Source organism: Chroicocephalus ridibundus, chromosome Z, assembly GCF_963924245.1.
Source record: "Chroicocephalus ridibundus chromosome Z, bChrRid1.1, whole genome shotgun sequence".
Lineage (NCBI taxonomy): Eukaryota > Metazoa > Chordata > Aves > Charadriiformes > Laridae > Chroicocephalus > Chroicocephalus ridibundus.
This window is the reverse complement of record NC_086316.1, coordinates 34,860,069-34,881,677: the sequence shown is the minus strand read 5'-3', so window position 1 is coordinate 34,881,677 and position 21,609 is coordinate 34,860,069. Positions and strand designations below refer to the sequence as shown.

Genomic DNA, 21,609 nt, shown 5'->3' with positions numbered 1-21,609 from the left:
TATTGCTGGAGAATGTAAACTGAATTATCTGCTCTCAAAACAAAGGAAGAAATGGTTATGGTGAGATGAACTGTCTGGAGCAGCAGGACATGGCGTTTGGTGGCATGTGCATTAAATGTTGACTGACTGCTTTTTCAGATAGATACAGTGAGGTATGATGGGAAAACAATTTAAAGTAATTAGTTTGATTTTTTTTTTAAATTTTTTAAAAATTTTGAAATTGAATTGGTAGTTGAACGTCCTAGAAATAAGGGGTGCTGTTACTTGAAAAGGGAATTCTTTCTGTAGATGTGTCCGGTTCTCTGATAGCTGAGCTGGTAAGAGTGCAGTAGTTTCCCGAAAAACTGAAGATAGCATTCAGTTTTTCGTGGCTTTTTTCCCAAATTATGACATATTAGATGGAATTTTTCCAGCACAACATCTGGGAAGACTTCAGAAGAAATGTTCTGCTATCTCCCAATGTCCAGGACAGACAGAAATGCATTTTGGCTGGTTAGGTAAGTTTCTCAGAGTATTTCTTCATGAGAAATTTTCTAGTTATGTAACGTGCTCTTGGGATTTGAAACTTGGCAGAGACCTGGACTCTTTTGCCAGTGTTCTGTCTTAACCTCCCCATGGACGTCCATTTCGATTAGAGTAAAGAAGAGCCTTTAAAAATTAAAATCATACAAAAAGAAATCAGAATTCAGAAATGCTGGAAATAGAAAGCAACAAATATGTTGCTCTCTGCATATCTGGTTGCTGGCTGATTTACCTGTAGTTTAAACTGCAGGTTACAACTGTAATAACTGTTCCATATTTGCACGAGAGCTAAAATTAGGGACTTTTGTACACCCGTTGATGTCCTTCCTCCTCAGAACAGACAATGTGGAAGAAAATGTTTTTGCAAATGAGCGTAGTGTGGCAAGTTGAATATAGGTGGTGACAGGGGCTGGGAGCTGTGGAAATGCCCAGGCAAACGTAGTTAGGGGGAGCAGCTGAAAAAGGAATACCACGATGGGATGAACTGTATTGTAGTGTATCTTGGTTTTAAAAGCCAGAGAAGAAAAAAAGAGTCAGAAGGGTTTGCAGCATTTCCCCATGAGAGGCACAACAAATTAGCACAGAATTGCTGTGCTGTAAAGCTCCATGCAATTTGCTTACTGAATGGTACTCCAAAAAAGAAGAAACTGTTTTTCCAGAGAAACATTCATCTGTGAAGGTATCAAATTTGCCTCCTATTTTCTCAGAATCTTTGACTATAATTATACTGCTGCTTGTGGTAAAGCAAGTTGAAGTTCCTCGGAAAGTTTCTCTCTTTGTGAAAACCTTAGCAGATTGAGATGTGATATATATCCAGAAAGGGAGCAAAACTGTGGTATTGTGGAACTCAAATCTCTATTACCATGTACATGCAGCATTGGGATAAAAGAGGTGTGCTGTCACCCTTTTCTTCTTTTCCTTCCAAGTAACCTACCTGTTATCATCATAACCTGATTTGTTCAGGGAACAAAAATAATTAGTAAATATTTTCTTTCTTTTTTTAAAAAAATTGGTGTGGTGTCTCTGGCTACTAATGGCCTTACTCTGCAGGTATAAGAAGAAAAAGACATAAATAAAATGCTCAGTGTTAACATGGTTCCTTCTTGGAAACAAGGCTGCGACAAATGCTTACTCATCGGAGCGAGACCAAGAAAGACAGGAAGAGAAAAAGTTATTTCATGGCCTCTCAAATATGAATTAACTTTTTCATTCTGCCCAAGCAAGTCACTTCCACTGGTTATTAACGTAAATTGCAATAGTAAGCACTTAGTCAGCTGCAGGGAGGTTGGGGTTGTGCAAAGCTCATACACGCTAACAAAGTACTACTTAACTCTACCTTCTCTCTGAGACCAATTTTAATTGTGTTCAGGTTTTCCCATTTTAGCAAATAAGCTGTCTTTAGAGAGAGCTTGGGCTTTTCCTTGAAATAATTTCCTAGAGATGGCTTGATTTTACACCCTTAACCATGCTTTCAGTATTGATCCTTTTTCAAAGAGATATTTGCAAGGTCAGTTCCTAAGCAGGCAGTGCCTCATGGTTACCGTTTGCTTTAAGGCTAGATTGAACATACAGTGAAATTAAAAAATAAATAATAATAAAATTGAGGTATATTTGAAATTTTGGTTCAGGGATTTCACTGACATTGTTTCTTGATAAAAGTAGGAAACTGGAAAAAAGCTGAGCGTGCTCTGGATTAGTTTCCCATCTATGCTAAAGGCTGCGTGAGTCAGACAGCACTAGCAACATTTTTACCACTGAGACTTTCTCTTCTGCAGGCCAGGTGTGGGAGTTTTAAGGCTTTTCTTTAAAAAAACCCCAATAATATCTTCATGGAAATTAATACTGGGTTTGCTGGTTTGGTGGGTTATGCCGTAAAGAAACAGGAGGGAAGAAAAAGGAGGGAGGGAACAAGCTGCGGTTTAGAATTTAATGTGTAAAGTTGTGCTTATGTACTTGTTTTTTTGTTGTAATGACGACAAGTTTATGTTGTAATGGTGACAATAAGTTTAAGCCAAAGAAAGCACTTTATTCATTGCCTCCAAAAAGAAGTTCCTAGACAGTTTGCATAAGCAGTCTTTGATTTTTTTTCAGTCTTAATTCATCTTCTCTTGAGAATGTAATTTCAAGAAAATCAGTTTAATAGTCTAGTTGCAAATGCGGAAGAACAAATGGATTGAAATTTCAGGCAGCTTTTGAAAAATAACTTGCATTCAGAAGGCTCAGAAACTCAAGACAGACGGATCTTGAAAACCGTTAATATAAAGTCCTATAAGGATGAGAATAGGGCAGTGTTAACGGTATCCATGTGCTCTTATCTGCTCATTCATGGCTTTTAATGCAGTTGTGCTGGGTATTTGTCTGCATCTCTTGCTTCAGCTCCCACACAGCTGATGACAAAAACTGAATTCCATGACAAGATTAAAAGATTATTTTTTTTTTAAATGCTTTGTGGTTTATGAGTTTGAATTTTTTGTTCTAGGATTGATTTACAGTCTGTAAAAGTCAGCCTTGAGTTATGGAAATACCTGTTTTCTCTCCTTCTATACCTATTTGCATATGTTTTTAAGTTACTATGTTTGGATATCTTTTTGGCTTATGGTACTGCTGTTAGTCTCCTTTTGTGAGATGACAAGAACAGGAAGAAAGTTTCCTCCTTTCTAGTAGATACTGAACTTCCTGGAGGAGAAGTTTTATCTGATAAGGCACCGCTATGTTTTGGCTCTTGGAGAGTATTTTCTGTAGTGGATCTCACCCCACTATGTGTCTGTATAAATTAAAGTTATCCTTCACTCTGGAGCAGCATCAATTGTGTGTATGCAGGGTGAGAGCATCCACTATTAGACTGTACTTGTGCAGGAGCACTCCTGATGAAATAGCCACCAGGCGGACTGTGTGGTCCTAACCTCCAAGCCAAGCTTCCACAGGGGCCAGGCACCGTGAACTGGAGATGCTGTTCAGAGTGTGCTGGGAATAGTGTCAGTCTCTTGCAGAGTTTTAATGAAGAAAAATATGTTCTTTTTAGTTTTTTAATAAATTATGAATTCCTTTTGATACATATCAGAGATAATTCCAGTGTAGGAGCTGTGAATCTTACTGCGCAGCAGAGGAGAGGAGAAAGGAAAATAAAACATTGCTTGTCTTTAATCTCTGTGTTTTAAAGCATAAGCCTTTGTCTCTCAAGTATCAGTTTCTGTGTAGGTAAGTCTCATAAGAGTCCTGTAATACAGCAGCTAAGAGGAAGTACATTTCAAGCTGCAATTTAAGTTGATGTCAATCCTTCAGAAAATAACCTCAGAATGATTTTGTTATGAGAGATGGTCTAAGGAGAGTGACAGAAGGACAAAGACACAAGGAACTAATTCTTGTGTTGTTCATTTAGTTCAAGTACCTGACTGCCAAGTCCAGTGGGAATAACCTCTTCTGAATTACGTAGACGTTGTCCCCAGCAGAATGTAAATTATCTGCAGTATATATAGGTAGATTACCACTTAAGAAACATGAACTGGTTATGGTAATAAGCAGTGTTTTTGAAAATTGTTCCCTTAAGCACACAAATGTTGGCATATGTGTTAGGCAATATTTCTGTATCGCCAGGGAGCAGTTGAGATGGTTCAGATTCATGTACCTTTTGTCAGTAATCCTACAGGTACTTTTATTTCTTGGCTTTCTTTTCAAATACCCTTTTAAGAAAGGTAAAAAGGAGGACGCTGGGAATTACCAACCAGTCACCCTCACCTCTGTGCCTGGTAAGATCATGGAACAGATCCTCCTGGAAGCTATGCAGAAACATATGGAAGACAGGGAGATGGTTTAGAGACAGCCAGCATGGCTTCACCGAGGGCAAATTGTGCCTGACTGATCTGGTTGCCTTCTATGATGGGGTGACTGCATCACTGGACAAGGAAAGAGCTACAGGTGTCATCTACCTGGACTTCTGTAAAGGCTTTGGCACAGTCACACACAACGTTCTTGCCTATAAATTGGAGAGATACAGATTTGATGAATGGCCTGTTAGATGGATAAGGAATTGCCTGGGTGGCCATGTCCAAGGAGTCAATGGCTCAACACCCACGTGGAAACCAGTAATGAGTGGTGTCCCTCAAGGGTCTGTACTGGGACCAATGCTATTTAATATCTCAATGACATAGCAGGATTGAGTGGAACCTCAGCAAGTTTGTGGATGACACCAAGCTGAGTGGTGCGGTTGAAACACTTGATGGAAGGGATGCCATCTAGAGGGATCTTGACAGGCTTGAGGAGTGGGCCCATATGAGCCTCATGAAGAGTCAAGTGCAAGGTCTTGGACCTAGGTGGGGGCAATCCCCAATATCAATACAGACTGGGGAAAAATGGATTGAAAACAGGCCTGTGGATACTGGTTGTTGAAAAATTGGATGAGCCAGCATAGAGTTGTGGAATGGTTTAGGTTGGAAGGGACCTTAAAGATCATCTAGTTCCAACCCCCCTGCCATGGGCAGGGACACCTCCCACTAGACCAGGTTGCTCAAAGCCCCATTCAGCCTGGCCTTCAACACCTCCAGGGATGGGGCTGTTGCGTGAAAAGGGGCCAAACGGTTTTGGCAGAAGATAAACCCCCTTGCATTCTAACACTCCTCACCGAGGTGGGAGGCTAGGTGTGGCTAGGTTTAAATTCTGAGTGATGCCCAATTCAGCACTATCAGTCCAATCGCGTTTAATATGTATTAAACTATTACGATTTGGATACACTAATAGTGGACTGCACCTTCAGTCTAGTCGTGCTCATGAACTAGCACGGCCACTCTCCAGTCTTTGGTCATGTTCAGTGGGAAACCAAAACGACTAGCTACTTAAACAGTGCAGTTTATTTGAACAACAGATATACAGGTTCTTCAGGACTGCCAGTGATAAATACACTGTCTGCAAAGCACGTGCAAATAAAGATATTGTTAAGTATACAAACGCGCGACAAAGTTATAAACGATACAGCCTGGCTAGATGTGTAGGGTAGAGATTCTCTAGAGAAATTTCTAAGTCCCCAAGAAAGCACTCAGTGTAATCGAAGTCTTACCCAAAGGCATCCCCATGAGGGGGAAGAAAGGCTCAGCCCGTCGACTGATCCCAGAAATCAGCGATGGAATTCTTCGCGATGGTGTCTTCGCTGGCACCCCTCTCTCTTGGGCTATTTTTATACTATTTTTTTACCTTCAAAGTGGAGTTTGAGTGACTTTAGTCATACGTACTTTTTTTATGATTAATATACTCAAGGAGGAGTGTTCACACCTCAGGGGTGGATAGCCTCCAGGATGGAGGTGTGTTTTGGTACATTGTGGTGAGCAAAGTTCGCACAAAGGACAGCATTTCATCAACATCTGATGAAATGTTGGCTCGGGTAGCGTGTAGGCCGCTTATCTGTTCCATAGTACCATCTCGTCCCCATATCTGCTATTCGTCACAAGGGAAGGCCACAGAACAATCACGTTCCGTTCCATCCTTCGTGTAGTTTCGCAAACAGCCTTGTACAGGGAATCGCAGATGTTGCATTCTTCGCGTGCCAGCTGTGGCTGTATTCTACCTCAAAAGCCTCTTGATTTTATGACTTTCCTTAAAGTGTGAGCAATGCTGTATTTTTGTATTCTTGGCCAATTTAGTAATTATTCCATAGGGGCATCCACAACTTTTCTGGGCAGCCTGTTCCAGTGTCTCACCACCCTCACAGGAAAGAATTTCTTCCCAATATCTAATCTAAATCTACCCCCTTTCAGTTTAAAACCATTACCCCTCCTCCTATCGCTACACTCCCTCGTAAAGAGTCCCTCCCCATGTCGCCCATAGGCCCCCTTCCAATACTGGAAGGCTGCTATAAGGTCTCCCCGGAGCCTTCTCTTCTCCAGGATGAACAAGCCCAACTCTCTCAGCCTGTCCTCACAGGAGAGGTGCTCCAGCCCTCTGAGCATCTTCGTGGCCCTCCTCTACGCTCCCTCCAACAGGTCCATGTCCTTTCTGTACTGAGGGCTCCAGAGCTGGATGCAGTACTCCAGGTGGGGTCTCAGAGGAGCAGAGTAGAGGGGCAGGATCAATTCCCTTGACCTGCTGGCCATGCTTCTTTTGATGCAGCCCAGGATATGTTGGCTTTCTGGGCTGCAAGCGCACACTGCCAGCTTATGTTGAGCTTCTCACCCACCAACACCCCCAAGGCCTTCTCCTCAGGGCTGCTCTCAAGCCATTCCCCACCCAGCCTGTGTTTGTGCCTGGGACTGCCCTGACCCACATGCAGGACCTTGCGCTTGGCCTTGTTGAACTTCATGAGGTTTGCATGGGCCTGCGTCTCAAGCCTGTCTAGATCCCTCTGGATGGCATCCCTTCCATGTTTGACACTTGCATGAGATAGCCAGAGCAGTGTGATTTTTATGAACTCAGTTCATCAGAAATAGGAGAATACAAAGGTAACAGGGAATCGTCTAACTCTGTCCTGTAATCAAACCTATCTTTAAACAGCTTTTGTTTATAAACAGTGTATACTAAATACTTATAGAAGTTTTACTCTGGAGTGGCAAAGCAAGTGGGAATGGTATTAAAAACAGTGTCATAATGTACCCAAATTGAAGAAATGGCTTTTAAATTTCTGTATTAAAGTGAGCCTTGATTGAAATCTAAAATGCCATTTGGGGGGACAGTATATACCTGTTAATATATGAATAATTGTGGCAGCATTTTTTTTAGAATAGCCTTATAATAACAAATTAGAACTTTTGATATGGTATTACTTTTGGAAGATCACATCTTAGTCTCAGATCATAGAGGTTGTCCTCAGAATAGGAAGTGACTTCCTATTTTTGGCCCTATGATTAAATAGCTTATTTGACACAAACAGTGATTTTACCTTACTGCTTTATGTAGTTGGTTTTTCTCTGATTGTGTCTTATTGTTACAAACCAGACCTAACAGATTTTGTTGATACTTTGCTGTGTAATCTCATCAGTTACACTTCATCTCCTGACATTTTGAGTACTAAGAGTACCAGTAAAATAGCGGTACTGTGTTTATGGGTGTAATAGTATTTCTGCATTAACCTAATTTCCTGAAGGTTTATTGCTGCTGTAAAATTTTTCCCTGAATGACTTCTTGATGAACTGCTCCTTGAATAAGCAGGAAAAGCTGATTCCCAGAGCAAAGTACACAGCTGTCCATCCGTAAGCCTATGGAAAATGTTCCTTGCTTTTTATATGTGCACTCTAAGGACATGAAAATACAAACTTTAAAGTACAAGTTTTGCACTTGCATGAAATACAAAATAGAATTTGTGAGTAATGTTTGAGATGAAAAAAGCTAACAGTAAGGACTACTTTCCATGTGTTTTGGTATTTTTTTTTTAAATAACAAAGTTGAATGTCGAAGAATGTTCCAAAAGTCCGTTTCTCATGTACAATAATTTCATTTTTGTAGGGATCTTTACATTGCATACAGCCAGAATTTATAAAAGTAAACATGAATTTCATAACACCTTTGATTTCAAGAATTCTTTAGATGTTGGAAGGGGTGTTCATTTTATTTGAAGCCTGACTGAATTAGATTATTTGCCCTAGGCATGCTGGTTAGTATGGTTTATGCATAAAACCTTGTATGGAAATTATTTTAATAATTTTGCAATAAAACTTTATATGCTTATTGAAAGCCTTTGCTTATCCAATAATACCGCATTGTCTCAGTTGAGGAAAAATCTTCTGATGTTGTACTTGATATCTGACTTTAGCTGCAAATCTAACATGCGAAAGCACGTTCCAGACACTTTAGTGTGGAAGTGACTCAGATTTCCACGCAGATAATGTGCTTAACTTAAAAATATGCAAATTCTTTCAGAAATTAGACCTCACTGGATGGAATTGGATGGCTACCAAAGCAGTGGCCTCTCCCTGTGCAAGATTGCTACAAAGGGGATGAAACAGTGTGGTTGACCCTGTGGGCTACCAGTCCATCCGAAATGTAGTTGTTCCCACTCTTGACTAGAAAAGATGGAGCTGCTGAAGTTAATGCAGAAGGATTAAGAAGTCACAGTTAGGCCACAGTGGTACCTCTATGAGGTAAAGGGGCCATTTTTTGTATGCAAGCACAGGGAAAGAGTACGTAGATAGGATTATATTCAGACCGCTACTGTGAGGGCCATTTTGTGGACAGTTCCTGGAGTAAGCAGTCCAGTTTGTATTTGTAAATTTAAATTATTACATTTAAATCAGATGTTCTTTGTTTGAAGTAGAAGTGTTTATGCAGACTCGTAGAGACACAGCAGAAACCTCAGGTAAAAAGATCTTTCTTCAGTGCTGATTTATAGATGGGCTCTGTTTATGAAGCCGAGAGGTCTGCCTCAGCATTCAGGCGTTTGCTGTATTAGACTAACTTTCTTTGTTCCTTTTTTAAGCACTGGCATTGTTAAAATATATCAGACTTCAAGTTTTTAAAATACGGTCTTTCCTTTAGGTTCCTCTCCTTTTCTCCTAAAATACCTGAGAGGTGTCATTCAGTCAGAAGGGTGACTGGAAGGTAGGCTTAACTTATATGAAATAAATGTGGGCCCAGATTTCATTGTGAGCTGTGTCATGTTCATCCCATTTTCTGCTGATTATTAAGCATGCAGTGTGCTTCCCTGATAGCTGCAGGAAAAAAAAAAGCCTGAGGGAGCTTTTCTTGCAGACTCTTACGATGCTTCCTGATGCTCACAAAATAAAAGTTTTCACTGTGTATGTGGAACTGAGGACAGCATCCCTCAGCTGGGCATGGTGGGGGGGAAAAGGGACTGGCAGGTTTACCAGTGAGGCTGACTGGGGCCAGGGGGGTGGAAGGGGAGACCAGAATTCAGAAAACACCAACAGACCTATGTTGTCTGCAGTTGAACAAGAAGGACATCTTGGCAAATAGAGGAAGCAGAAGGAACTGAAGGAGAGAAGTTCAGGAGGCATTTTACTTTTTTTCTTCTCTGGTGACTTTAGGCTGCTTCCTGGCTAGCATGACATCCAGAGTTTTATCACAACTTCTTAGATATACGGACTCTATGCTCAGGAGCTGCTTGAAAGTTGCCAGTGGTGTGCCATGCTACACAACTGAAAAATATTAGCGCTTCCCAGTATGTAATAAATTCTTTCCAAAAGAGAAGTTAAAGTGAATGTAAACCTCAGGGAAACCTGTGGAATTTAAGTTTGTTGGTGTTTATAAAAGGAAGAGTGGAAGAAAAGAGGGATGAATGGCAATCCTAATATGCATTATATGCAGCTAGGATAGCTGCAACCCCTGGGAAAAAAAGGGAAAAAAGATGCTATCATAGGAAAAAAAAATAATTATAAGTGCTATAATACAGTTAATTTGCAGCCATCTCTTACTTGACCAGCCTGAATAGCTGTATCGTTTCTTGAACTCACCTCTAACTTTTTCATTGTAATAACAAAAAATTCTGTTTACCGATTAAGTAACTTCTTCACTGCCGTTTGAAAGGCTCTTGAATTAGAAGAAGTATCTGACATCTAAAGTGTGTCATAAGGAGAGGAATACTGTTGACTAGGAGATGATAGTCTTGTGCAGGAGTGGTTTGCCTTACTTTTTTTGGAAGTTGAGGCTGCTAGATCACAGATAATTTAACCTCTTTGTTCTCTTCCTTGTGTCTTTTCAAGTAGACTGGCCATCCATAGCTGTATCTCACAAGAATATATATACTCCACTCAACTCACAGGCTTTTTAAAGAGAGCAGTTGATTAAGAGTCTAAACTCATGACAATGCAGACTTTGTTTCCATGCATTTGATACTTTGCAAATTCCTGTCTGCAGATCAAACTCTTACCCCAGAACTCTTCTGATTCATGTAAGTTAGTAAGGCTCAACAGCATCACTCCAGATAAATTGTACGGGTGGCATACACAAATGTTTTTTCCTAATCAGACTGGTGCCAGGGAGGAGAGGCAATGAGTGTACTAATCAGTATCATTAATTTAACCAATGAGATACTTCCAGTAGCTCTGAAAGGACTGAATTAAAAGGATTGAATTCCCACCTCTTTTTCCTTTGGACTGGCATTGTGTGAGTTTGGACTGTTTAATATTGGCAGGCATGAAGCAGGCCATTCAAACCTGATGTTGATTCTCTTTTTATTACAATGCACGAAGTTAGGCAGAAACCATGAAATTCTGAAGATTCTTTTTGCTGTTCGGTTTAATGTAGGGGTTTAGAAGAAAAACAATTCCTTTCCTATGGTAGAGGGGGAGCGCAGCACTCTTTCTTTCTCCCTTACTACGAAAGAACGGATGTTTTTCCCTGAGTTCAAGATATAATGTTAAGCAGACTGTCTCACTTTGATTTGAAAAAGGGAGTAAAAAAGAATTTAACAGCATTTAAAGGGGTAAAAGGCAAGCTGAAGTTTCTACTTAAGTCTTTGAGACTTTGTGTGTCTGTATATTACTTGTACACATACATATATATGAATATATATATGCATGTTATGTGTGCATCACTTGAAGGGCGTTATGCTGTACCCTGTCCTGATACTGGTAGTGCTGAAGGGTAGGCTGATCTGGTGTTTCATGGGTGCCTTTGTCTCTTGGAGGGGTCTGAGTGTAAATTGAGGCTACACTTTTGTCACGTAGGTATTAGAAGCTGTGAGTCTGAGTAAAAAAGCTGACTGTTAAAAAGTGCCCTGTTACTTGCACAGCAGGGAGACCGCTTTGGATTGCGGGAGGGAGGGAGTTCAGGCTGGGATGTTCCTTGAGAAGATGATGGGCATTAGACCTCACAGTTGCACCTCCTGAACACTGCGGCAAGGAAATGCATTTGGGAAGGTGCTATGGACAGTGCCACATTCTATCGCTTACATAGGAGTCTTACTAGCTTTTTTCTCTACTCTCAGTCAGCTTTTTAGCAGAGATAATTGTTGGTGACATGGACAATGGGATTGAGTGCACCCTCAGGAAGTTTGCTGATGACAGCAAGCTGCGTGGCGTGGTCTGTAGGAGAAGGGATGCCATCCAGAGGGACCTAGACAGGCTTGAGACGCAGGCCCATGCAAACCTCATGAAGTTCAACAAGGCCAAGCACAAGGTCCTGCATGTGGGTCAGGGCAGTCCCAGGCACAAACACAGGCTGGGTGGGGAATGGCTTGAGAGCAGCCCTGAGGAGAAGGCCTTGGGGGTGTTGGTGGGTGAGAAGCTCAACATAAGCTGGCAGTGTGCGCTTGCAGCCCAGAAAGCCAAACATATCCTGGGCTGCATCAAAAGAAGCACGGCCAGCAGGTCAAGGGAGATGATCCTGCCCCTCTACTCTGCTCCTCTGAGACCCCACCTGGAGTACTGCGTCCAGCTCTGGAGCCCTCAGTACAGAAAGGACATGGACCTGTTGGAGGGAGTGCAGAGGGCCACGAAGATGACCAGAGGGCTGGAGCACCTCTCCTGTGAGGACAGGCTGAGAGTTGGGCTTGTTCATCCTGGAGAAGAGAAGGCTCCGGGGAGACCTTATAGCAGCCTTCCAGTATTGGAAGGGGGCCTATGGGCGACATGGGGAGGGACTCTTTACGAGGGAGTGTAGCGATAGGAGGAGGGGTAATGGTTTTAAACTGAAAGGGGGTAGATTTAGATTAGATATTGGGAAGAAATTCTTTCCTGTGAGGGTGGTGAGACACTGGAACAGGTTGCCCAGAAAAGTTGTGGCTGCCCCATCCCTGGAAGTGTTCAAGGCCAGGCTGGATGAGGCTTTGATCAACCTGGTCTAGAGGGAGGTGTCCCTGCCCGTGGCAGGGGGCTTGGAACTAGATGATCTTTAAGGTCCCTTCCAACCTAAACCATTCTGTGATTCTGTAATAATGCTTCAGTCAGAATTAAAGCTGTGCTTGTAATAGCCCTCAGATCTGCTCTCCCTAAGGTGCAATTAGTCTTGGGCTGGTCTAAAATTCCGTGCAAATTTGGGGATATGAAGGTAGCTTAACTGAGTTTCTGTCTACTCCCTGCAGTCAGGGCAATGTAAATTGGCTTATAGTTCCTTTCAGACCTCCAGCATCATTTAACTGTTAAATCACAGCTGAAAACTGTTTGGTCATGCAGACTAGAAATCCGCTGAGGTCATCTTTGGGATTATGACTCTTAATCTTCCTTACAGGTGAGTGAAAGGTGATTAACCTTTCTTCAGGTTTGTCTCAGTGTAATCTGTTTCTTGGAAAGAAAATGCTTAGAAAACACGGTAACTCCATTATTTAAAGCTGCTTGTTTAAAAAAAAATAAATTAAAAATTAGGCAGATCCTGCAGGATTTCCTGCCTGTGTAACTCAATACTGCATTTTTGTGGAGCAGAGCCTTTAGCTGGTAATGCTTTGTGTCGGTGCCCCTGGATCTGTTACCTCTGCTCACCTCATTCAAGGGACTGCATTAGTAGTGCTGGCTTTGAAAGAAATCCTTTTCCAAGGCTGCTTTTGAGTGAGGCTGTTGGTGAGATCAGTCAGCTAATTGGTGCAATGCAGCCAGGATGTCTGTAAAATTTTTACTTTTGACAGTTAGGGGTTGGTGTCTTACGTGTTGCTATTGTGCTGTAGGGTATTAGTAAGTAGTTGACCAGAAATGGAATAAATATGGTGCGAAGACCATGAAAGACCCTGTTTAAAAAAAAAATAAATTAAAAATTAAAAAGAAATCATTGGCATATCCTCTGCTAACTGCACTTGGTTGTCTGTGGCTCTGTCTATAGAACAGTTGAGTGTGATTGAGACATGTAGCTAAAACCCAAGCTAGCTTTGTTCTTGCTAGTGTGGATATTGTTAGAATTGAAGCTATGGCAACATGAAACCTAATGGGCTACCCAGGTGTCAGAAGTGGTATTTACTAACTGAAGGCTGTACTATTGCAGCTGTGTGACTGCTGCTGGTATCCATTCCAGCTAGGAGAAAGCCAACTTATCATTGTGCTTGAGTATGTGATCACATCTTGAAAAGCCTATGTGTAAAGCCTATAATGTAGCCTGTAAAGCAAGGTCTACATTTATGAGTTTAATTTACTAGAGAACAAGTTTTAGGTGATGTTGAGGTTGGACGTAGGCCCTGCACCACCTCTGAAAATTTCTTTCATCATTCAAACGTGGTGCCCAAAATAAGTTTATATGTATTTGTTGTAGTTTGGCAGAATTGAGCTGTTTTCATTATTTGCTGCCTGTCTTTTTTATCTTAGACTAAGAGGTCATATTTTACTTTAATTCTGCCTCTGTCAAGCCTTATCCTTAACCCTGTGTTGTCTTTGGGTTTTTTAGGTTGCCTTTGAGCTTGAATCAATTCCAAATTTCAAGAAAGCATGTGGAGTGTGCCTAGTGAAAACACTTGTGTTTTGCATAAGTCTAAATCAAATGGGAAGGGAACTTTGCATGTTTTGAACAGTTTAAAACTGGTCCTTTTTTCCCTTCCCACCTTGAAATGCCAACTGTATACTGATTTCTTCTTTGCTCTCCCTTCCTACAAAAATACACAGTATGAGCATGTTCTACTGCTGTTCAAGCCAGTACAGCCAGAGTCAATGACTCCTATGGCAAAATAACTTTTTTTCTGATGTGGTAGGTCAGAAAGCAGCTAATTTTGTGAAGCTCTGTGTTTGGAAGCAATTTTTTTTTTTAAAAAAGAGTAATTGTCCAAAAATCAGCATGCCTTTTTTTTTTTTTTTTTTTTTTTTTTTTTTGGCAAAATTGTCAGCTCTGTCTGAAGAGGCCAGCTAGCCAGCTAACTCACTAGGATCTCAGGAACTCATGTATTTAACATATTTTAGCCAATCGTTACATCTGCATGGATAAAAGTTTTACCAGGGAACCTAGCTGGCATTCCTCATGTCATTTGATGACAAAAGTCCTGATTGTGTCTTGGACTATGTACTGATAAGTTTGCAGAGTGAAAGTAGTGTTTTGTCCAAAATTATCAGTTTAGAGTGAAGTGATTTTTTTTTTTTTTTATTACCCACCCCACCCCCCAATGAAAAGAACTAAATAAATTTTCTTGTTTGCCTAAGAACTAAATGAGTTTTGTGTTTCTCTGTGTCTTCTTGGTAGTGTTACAATCAGAAAAGGACCGCAGGATGGCTGTTGCTAATTTTTCTACTCCAGGATTCAGTTTATTGCTTCTTTTCTCTTCTCCATGCATTATTTCTGAAGCTTTCTTGGTTGCTTTAAGGTAACTCTGGCTTCTCAGAAGTACCAAGTAGCACAGAAGTGCAGGTGAATTCTCACAAAAGCCAGAGTTTTGCTGCACCGTCATCTCCAGCAAAAATTTAAACAAACAAAAAAAGTTTAAACAACAGCCTATGGCTGGCTGCCTGCTTAAAATGATTATCTTCTTTGATCGATTCTGTGCTGGTCCAAAACACCACATGGACTGCAAAGCTTTATGGCAGACTCTTTGTGTAGAATAGGTTGTAAATATTACAGAATAGGACTACTAACACTTCAAAATTATAGCAGAAGGAGCACAAAAAACTTGTATAGAGAAGTTCTAGGTAGATCTTCTATAAGGAAAATCATGAAATGGTGTAGCTTTACAAATTAGACTGTTTTTTCTCCTTGCTTTTTAAAAATTGTTTTGCTCAGTATTTGCAGGAAGAAGTAATCTTAGGGAAGCATAAACTAAACAATAGCAGTTACCCTACTCCTGTATTTTCTGAGAAAGGAAACAGCACATTAAGTAAAACTTTACAGTGTGAGTAAGGGTGTTGCGTGAAAGGGGCAAAGTGGTTTTGGCAGAAAATAAACCCCCTTGTGTTCTAACACTCCTCACCAAGGTGGGAGGCTAGGTGCAGCTTGGTTTAAATTCTGAGTGATGCCCAATGCAGCACTATCAGTCCAATCGCGTTTAATATATTGAACTGTTACGATTTGGATGCACTAATAGTGGACTGCACCTGCAGTCTAGTCGTGCTCATGAAGTAGCGCGGCCACTCTCCAGTCTTTGGTCGCGTTCAGTGAGGAACCGAAACGACTAGCTACTTAAACAGTGCAGTTTATTTAAACAACAGATATATAGGTTCTTAGGATTGCTGGCAATAAATACATTGTCTGCAAAGCACGTGCAAATGAAAGTATTGTTACATATACAAAATGCGCGACAAAGTTATAAACGACACAGCCTGGCTATAAATGTAGGAAAGAGATTCTCTAGAGAAATTTCTAAGTTTCCCGAGAAAGCACTCGGTATAATCTAAGTCTTACCCAAAGGCGTCCCCATGAGGGGGAAGAAAGGCTCAGCCCGTCGACTGATCCCGGAAGTCAGTGATGGAATTCTTCGTGGTGGTGTCTTCCCTGCATATCCCCGCTCTCTTGGGCTATCTTTGTACTACTTGTTATCTTCAAGGTGGAGTTTGAGTGACTTTAGTCATACGTAGTTTTATTATGATTGGTGTAAAATTCTCTTGCTTCACAATTAAAGGTATAGTTTACGAGAAATTCAGGGCACAGACTCAAGGAGGAGTGGTCGCATCTTGATGGCGGGTAGCCTTTGGGATGGAGGTGTGTTTTGGTATTATAATGACATTATAATGAGCAAAGTTCGCACAAAGGACAGCATTTCATCAAAATTTGACAAAATGTTTGCTCCGAGTATCGAGCAGGCAGCTAATTGGCAGCTTATCTGTTTCATGGTATCATCCCATTCCCGTATCTGCTATACATCATAAGATAAAGCCACAGAATAATTGCATCCTGTCCCGTACCTCATCTAGCTTCACAAGCATCCTTATCAGGGAACCACAGGTGTTGTATTCTTCATGCCAGCTGCGGCTGTTTTCTACCTCAGAAGCTTCTTGATTTTATACTTTTCCTTAATGTGTGAACAATGCTGTACTTTTGTATTTTTAGCCAATTTAGTAATTATTCCACAAAGGGTTCTGTAAATCTTTAAGAATCTATATGGATACAATCAAACTTTAGTTTGTTTCCCTCCTTGGACAGAAGTCTCAGGACTGGGGTAAGCCTTTGCAGAGGTCTGCTGTCCCTTTTTTCCTAGATGTAAAGAAAATGGTGGATAGACGTTAAGCAGGCAGAAGTTCCACTTCAAACAAAATAGATATCATTAAAACTTCTGTGCTCTGACCTTGGATTTTTCCACTCACTCTTATTCTTAACATATCACTGGAAAGAGACCGCTGTTTTGTGGCTACCCAGGGTGCTGAAAATTTTCTGTAGTAATGGATATGGGACAGGACTACACTGCCTAAACATGAAAGGTGTAGCTTCTCCTCTTCCATCTATGTCTGTGTGTACTTCATTGCATTTGTTTGGTTTGGATTAATGAACTAGTTCTAATTTTATTCGGTTTAAAGGTTTAGAAAAACTGTATGTGAAGACATTGTTGGCACACTGCAGAATGTTTCTCTGATGCTTATTCAGTTATCAGAATTAAATGCATGACTTGTCAGACATAGCTGTTTGGCAACTAAATCTTTCTTCTGTGGTGGGAAAAGAAGAATGTTTGCTAAATTTGTCTTTATTTTTAGTGTTCACAGGAATTGGTCTATCATTTTAATTATTTTTTTTCTCTTCCCCCTCTCCCCCTTCTTTTATAGGTAGCATTGGTACATCCTTTCAATGCCACTCAATCCATCAAGATCACATTTGTAATGATGACAGTGACAAGGTGAGGCTTACATAAATGTTTCCTTCACAAGATGCATATGCATTGGGGTTTTTCATACATTGCTTTTACTATACAAAGATTGTTTGTTTTGCAGGTATAGCTCAGTTACTCTGAACTCTCTCTAGCACATAAAGAAATATATTTTACTCAAGACAATCTTGTAGACAGTTAAGGAGAATTTTGTCTTTAGTACTATATTTTTCTTTTTGCTTGTATTCCTTTGCTATTCTAAATATTTGTGATTGTTGATATTGACACCCTCAGTTAATAAAGAACAGCAATGTTTTTGCTAATTTTTACGTAAGGCAAGATGTCTTGTTGCCTCTGACTTAAGAGGTTAGAGCCTAGTGAATTGTTCAAAGCCTTTTTGCAGTAGCTGTATTTTCCTGTTTAGGAGTTGGGAACTTAAGGTTTTACAGATTGGAAGCTTCTGTTCGGTGCCACAGCCTTAAAATACCAACCTGTCTAATAGTGTCAAGCATTTTCCTAACCCTTTTTTGTCATGTTCTGAAATTAGCTTGCTTTGAGTCAGTAGAGTGCTGGATGTTAAATGTTCAATAATACTTGGATGAGTACTGTAAGCATGGCATACAGAAGGGAAAAGTTTTGACATTGAACTTGTGAGACTTGCCTTCATGTTCCTGTTATTGTTGATGGTTTTACCTTAAGCTTTACTGTCCGTAAATAATGCAAATTGATTAACATTAATTCAACATGTAACATGTATTACATTTTTTATATAAAATTCTAGTTGATCGCTTGATTAAAATGACCACTTGTTTGGAAAAACAGTGAACAATCTTCAGAACAGACATCTGTGCTCTTCTCAGAAGTGCCACTGAACTCCGTGCGCTTGTTGTAAAAGAGAAGATAAACCACTAATGCTCAGTTAGTGTCACTGGCAGGTATAGGCTGACTGGATGTGTGTTCTGTTTTTTGATTTTTTGGAGGGCTTGTGTATATGGATATACTTTTCATTTTTTAAAATCATAAATAGTACTTCCTAAAAGCAGCTGGTTACAGTACTAGGGTACAATTGCAATTGTCTACCAGTCTTTAGTTGTATATCACATATGCCTGTATTTTTATGTCAGTTTTTGAATGGGTTATTAGTTTCCACTGTGAATTACTTTGAAAATGAGAGTTCCAATTTATTCTGACATTACGAAGAGACAGCACTGTTCATTTTGGTAGGGATATCATTTAAAGATAAAACACAGGATTTAATTGATTTATTTATCTAAAAATTTTTATTGTTGGGCTTTTTTGTGTTCATTCTAGAAACTTTATGAAAAGCATGCCTTCAGAATAGTTTGACATATCTTTGATTAGTCAGTATGCATGTTTCAGTGAAATAATTTACCGCTCTGTGGCTGACCCTGTGTAACCAGTTTTTGTATTAGAGGAGAAATGTAAATGGTAGTATTTGACTGGCAATCTGCGTATATTTTACAGTAGGTTCTCCACAAGCCCAGTCTTCATTTCCTGGACAACAGCATGAGAAAAGTTCAACACCACACATGCTACAAGAATGTTGCAATCTTAATGAAAACAATTCCCAGGCTTCCACCCCAATTACTTGTTTTTGTTGACTTGGCACTTGAGAATCTTGAATTCATGTTCAGTGACATCAGCAGGAAACCAAAGTCTAAGATTTTTCATGTGTGGCCTCACTGCATTAAGAAGGATGTGTCATTGTTGAGAGCATTATTGGTAGTACTAAGAACCTGTTTTATTTCGTAGCACCAAAACCAGTACTTTGCCTCTTGTCTTATAAAAATAACTAGTATAGCATAGATACAGAGTACTTTTCCCATTTTACTTGGTGTTACAAAGTGATTATAATTGAGATACATCTTAAAATAATTGTTGCTTTGGAGATAGGAGCTTTTAAGCTTCAGTGAGTGAGTCAGGGGACCCTTTTTTCATGTTTGTAATGTCTTTGATTTTTCTTTGAAGTATAACATGCTGTATATGTTAAATACCTATGATTTTTAAATTAATGAAATACTTAAAGCTGCAATTGTCATTCTTAAAATATTAAATAATGGAACTGAATAAATTTATTTTTGGAGCACAGAATTTAAGGAAAGGTATTTCTAACAAGGAACTATCATTTCCTGGAATATCACTTTGCTGTAATGCCCAAACAGTGGTTTCCTACTAGTGTTAAACAGAGAGTTAGATGCAAGTACATTACTCTGCAGAGCCTTTCAATCATATTCAGTTTATTTAGCTTTAAAAATATTTTTGGTCTTTTGGGTGGTTGTTTCACCAGTGGTGTACTTCCATTAAGGGATGCTTGCTCAATTTGAAAAGAAACTCCAAAGATGCAACTCTTAACTACTCCTGGGACATGTCTTTTCAGAGATCTCATCAAGTTATCTATTCCTTAGTTCTCATGCAGCTAAAACCCCAATTGACCATTCAGTAGTAATGAAAAAAAAAATAAAGCACCGTGACAGCAATCCAGTGGACTTTTTTCCACTACCACCAAGGGGCTGGAAATTATTATTATTTTCCAAATTTTTACCTTGCTTTACTCATTTTTAACTTATTTTCATTTATTTTGCTTTCATAGTATTACTCCTATTAGATTTGCTTTCTTATAGTATGTAAGGAATTTCTTTTTGCTCAGTAATTTTGATCCAAACACATAACTACGTTATTTGATTCAGTATTTCTAACCTTTAAATTTCCCTGTTGTAGTTCATTTTGCATTTCTTTAGTAATTTCTTGTTTCTGAACTTACTCCTATTTGTCTGTCTTAATGAGCATCCAGTCCTCAGTCTGTAATCCAGAGGGCTGTCAACTCTTGAAAAAGATGTTTTTCACAAGAGAGGAAGTATTTTGTAAGTTCTAATGAAAAAAACAAAACAAAAAAGAAACAACAGACACACACAAAAAAACAACCCCAAACAAACAATCAATCCACTTCTGTGTTTTCCTCTTTGGATACTGCAGAGTCAGGTAAGATAAGTCTAACAGACATAGCTGAACTCAAAATGATTCAGGAATTCAAATATATTAAGGTCCATCACTTTTTATTTATCTATATATGTGATCTATAATATCAGACTATATGCACCTCTTGTGGGGAATGTGTGGGGGACAATGCATAGAAAAATGAAAACATTAGAAGGAATTTCTCTTGGACCCCTCCAGTTTCAAAACTGGAAAAAATTCCTCCTGTCCAATTCATAGAATCATAGAATGTGTTGGGTTGGAAGGGACCCTTTAAAGGTCATCTAGTCCAACCCCCCTGCAGTAAGCAGGGACATCTTTAACTAGATCAGGTTGCTCAGAGCCTCATGAAGCCTGGCCTTGAACGTTACCAGGGATGGGGCCTCCACCCCCTCTCTGGGCAACCTGTGCCAGTGTCTCACCACCCTCATTGTAAAGAACTTCTTCCTAATGTCTAATCTAAACCTACCCTGCTCTAGTTTAAAATCATTCCCCTCATCCTATTGCTACATGCCCTTGCAAACAGCCCCTCCCCAATTAGGACAGCACTAATTAATTCCTCTTGGTGTGTGTCATCTTCCCTCCCATCCCACCTTAGTTTCAGTTAATTCCGTCTGTTCTTACTGAGTAGCTTCATGCCTTTTTCATTTTCATTTCCCATCTGGCAGCTGCAAGGATATAAAGTACTGACTGTAAACCACTTTCATGCCTTGTGAATTGTCTCCTTTATAGTATTAATTTATATCTACAGCAGATGGTTTGTTTTTTTTTCATCAGATTTAGGGAAAAATTTAATTAGACTGAGGAGGTCTGAATGGAGTCAGGTTTGAAAGGTGAAAATAGGGTGATGATATCTTAAATTTAAGATATAGCTTGAGTAAATCTGTTCTCCGATACCTCATTTGTTCCCTTTGCTAAGCAGTTCTGCATCAAGAGCCGGTCGTCCTGCCGGACTGGTAGCAAAAGGCTGATTATGTTCCTCTAATGACTCATCAGCAGGTGACGTTGCTCCTCTGGGTTTCGCTGACTTTCTCTAATCAGTCTCGCCCCCTCCTGCGTTTCAGGAAACCCAGACCCCGTCAGTGCGAGCGGAGCCGGCGGCCGCTGCCGAGGGGCTCCATGGCGTTCGTGCTGTTTCGTTTTCGAGTGTCCCCCGCCCCGCCGGCCGGGTTCCGCCCTCTCTCCGCTCGGGGGCGGTGCTTGCACGCAGCCGCCTGCGGCGGGCTGATCGGTTTCGTTTTAAACAGCGGGAACGGAGCGACGTGGCGGCGGGAAGGCACCGTGGGAGCGGGAGGCCGGCTGGCGGCCCGAAGGCGCGGGGCTGGGCAGAGCAGCAAGCCAAGCTGCCCGCCCGGCGGCTGCGCGGGCCGCGGCGCCGAGCGACGAACCGAAACTAAAGTGGGGAGAGCAGGGGCCGTGCCTGCAGGCGGGCTCGGCCCGCTGCGGACGGGAGGGCGGGGAGGGAGGGCGGCGCTCACAGCGTTTATGGGACGCCCCGCCGCCCGCGCGTGGGCTGGCTGCCT

At 40.7% G+C, this 21,609-nt stretch overlaps 1 protein-coding gene and 1 long non-coding RNA gene across 4 annotated transcripts in view; one reads left to right on the top strand and one right to left on the bottom strand.

The window, feature by feature from the left end:
• Window positions 1–21,609, top strand: part of RNF38 (ring finger protein 38) — a 124,406-nt gene that overhangs the window by 46,898 nt on the left and 55,899 nt on the right. For all 3 annotated transcript variants that reach the window (XM_063319517.1, XM_063319515.1, XM_063319516.1), the window contains exon 2: window positions 17,052–17,122. In XM_063319517.1, the coding sequence (XP_063175587.1) occupies window positions 17,052–17,122 (71 nt within the window). The remainder of the gene's footprint in view (window positions 1–17,051; window positions 17,123–21,609) is intronic.
• LOC134508232 (uncharacterized) lies at window positions 15,515–21,516 on the bottom strand. Its single transcript, XR_010069013.1, has 3 exons — window positions 20,984–21,516; window positions 19,875–19,981; window positions 15,515–16,488 (listed from the first exon to the last, which is right to left on the bottom strand). It is a non-coding gene; the product is annotated as an uncharacterized LOC134508232 (long non-coding RNA).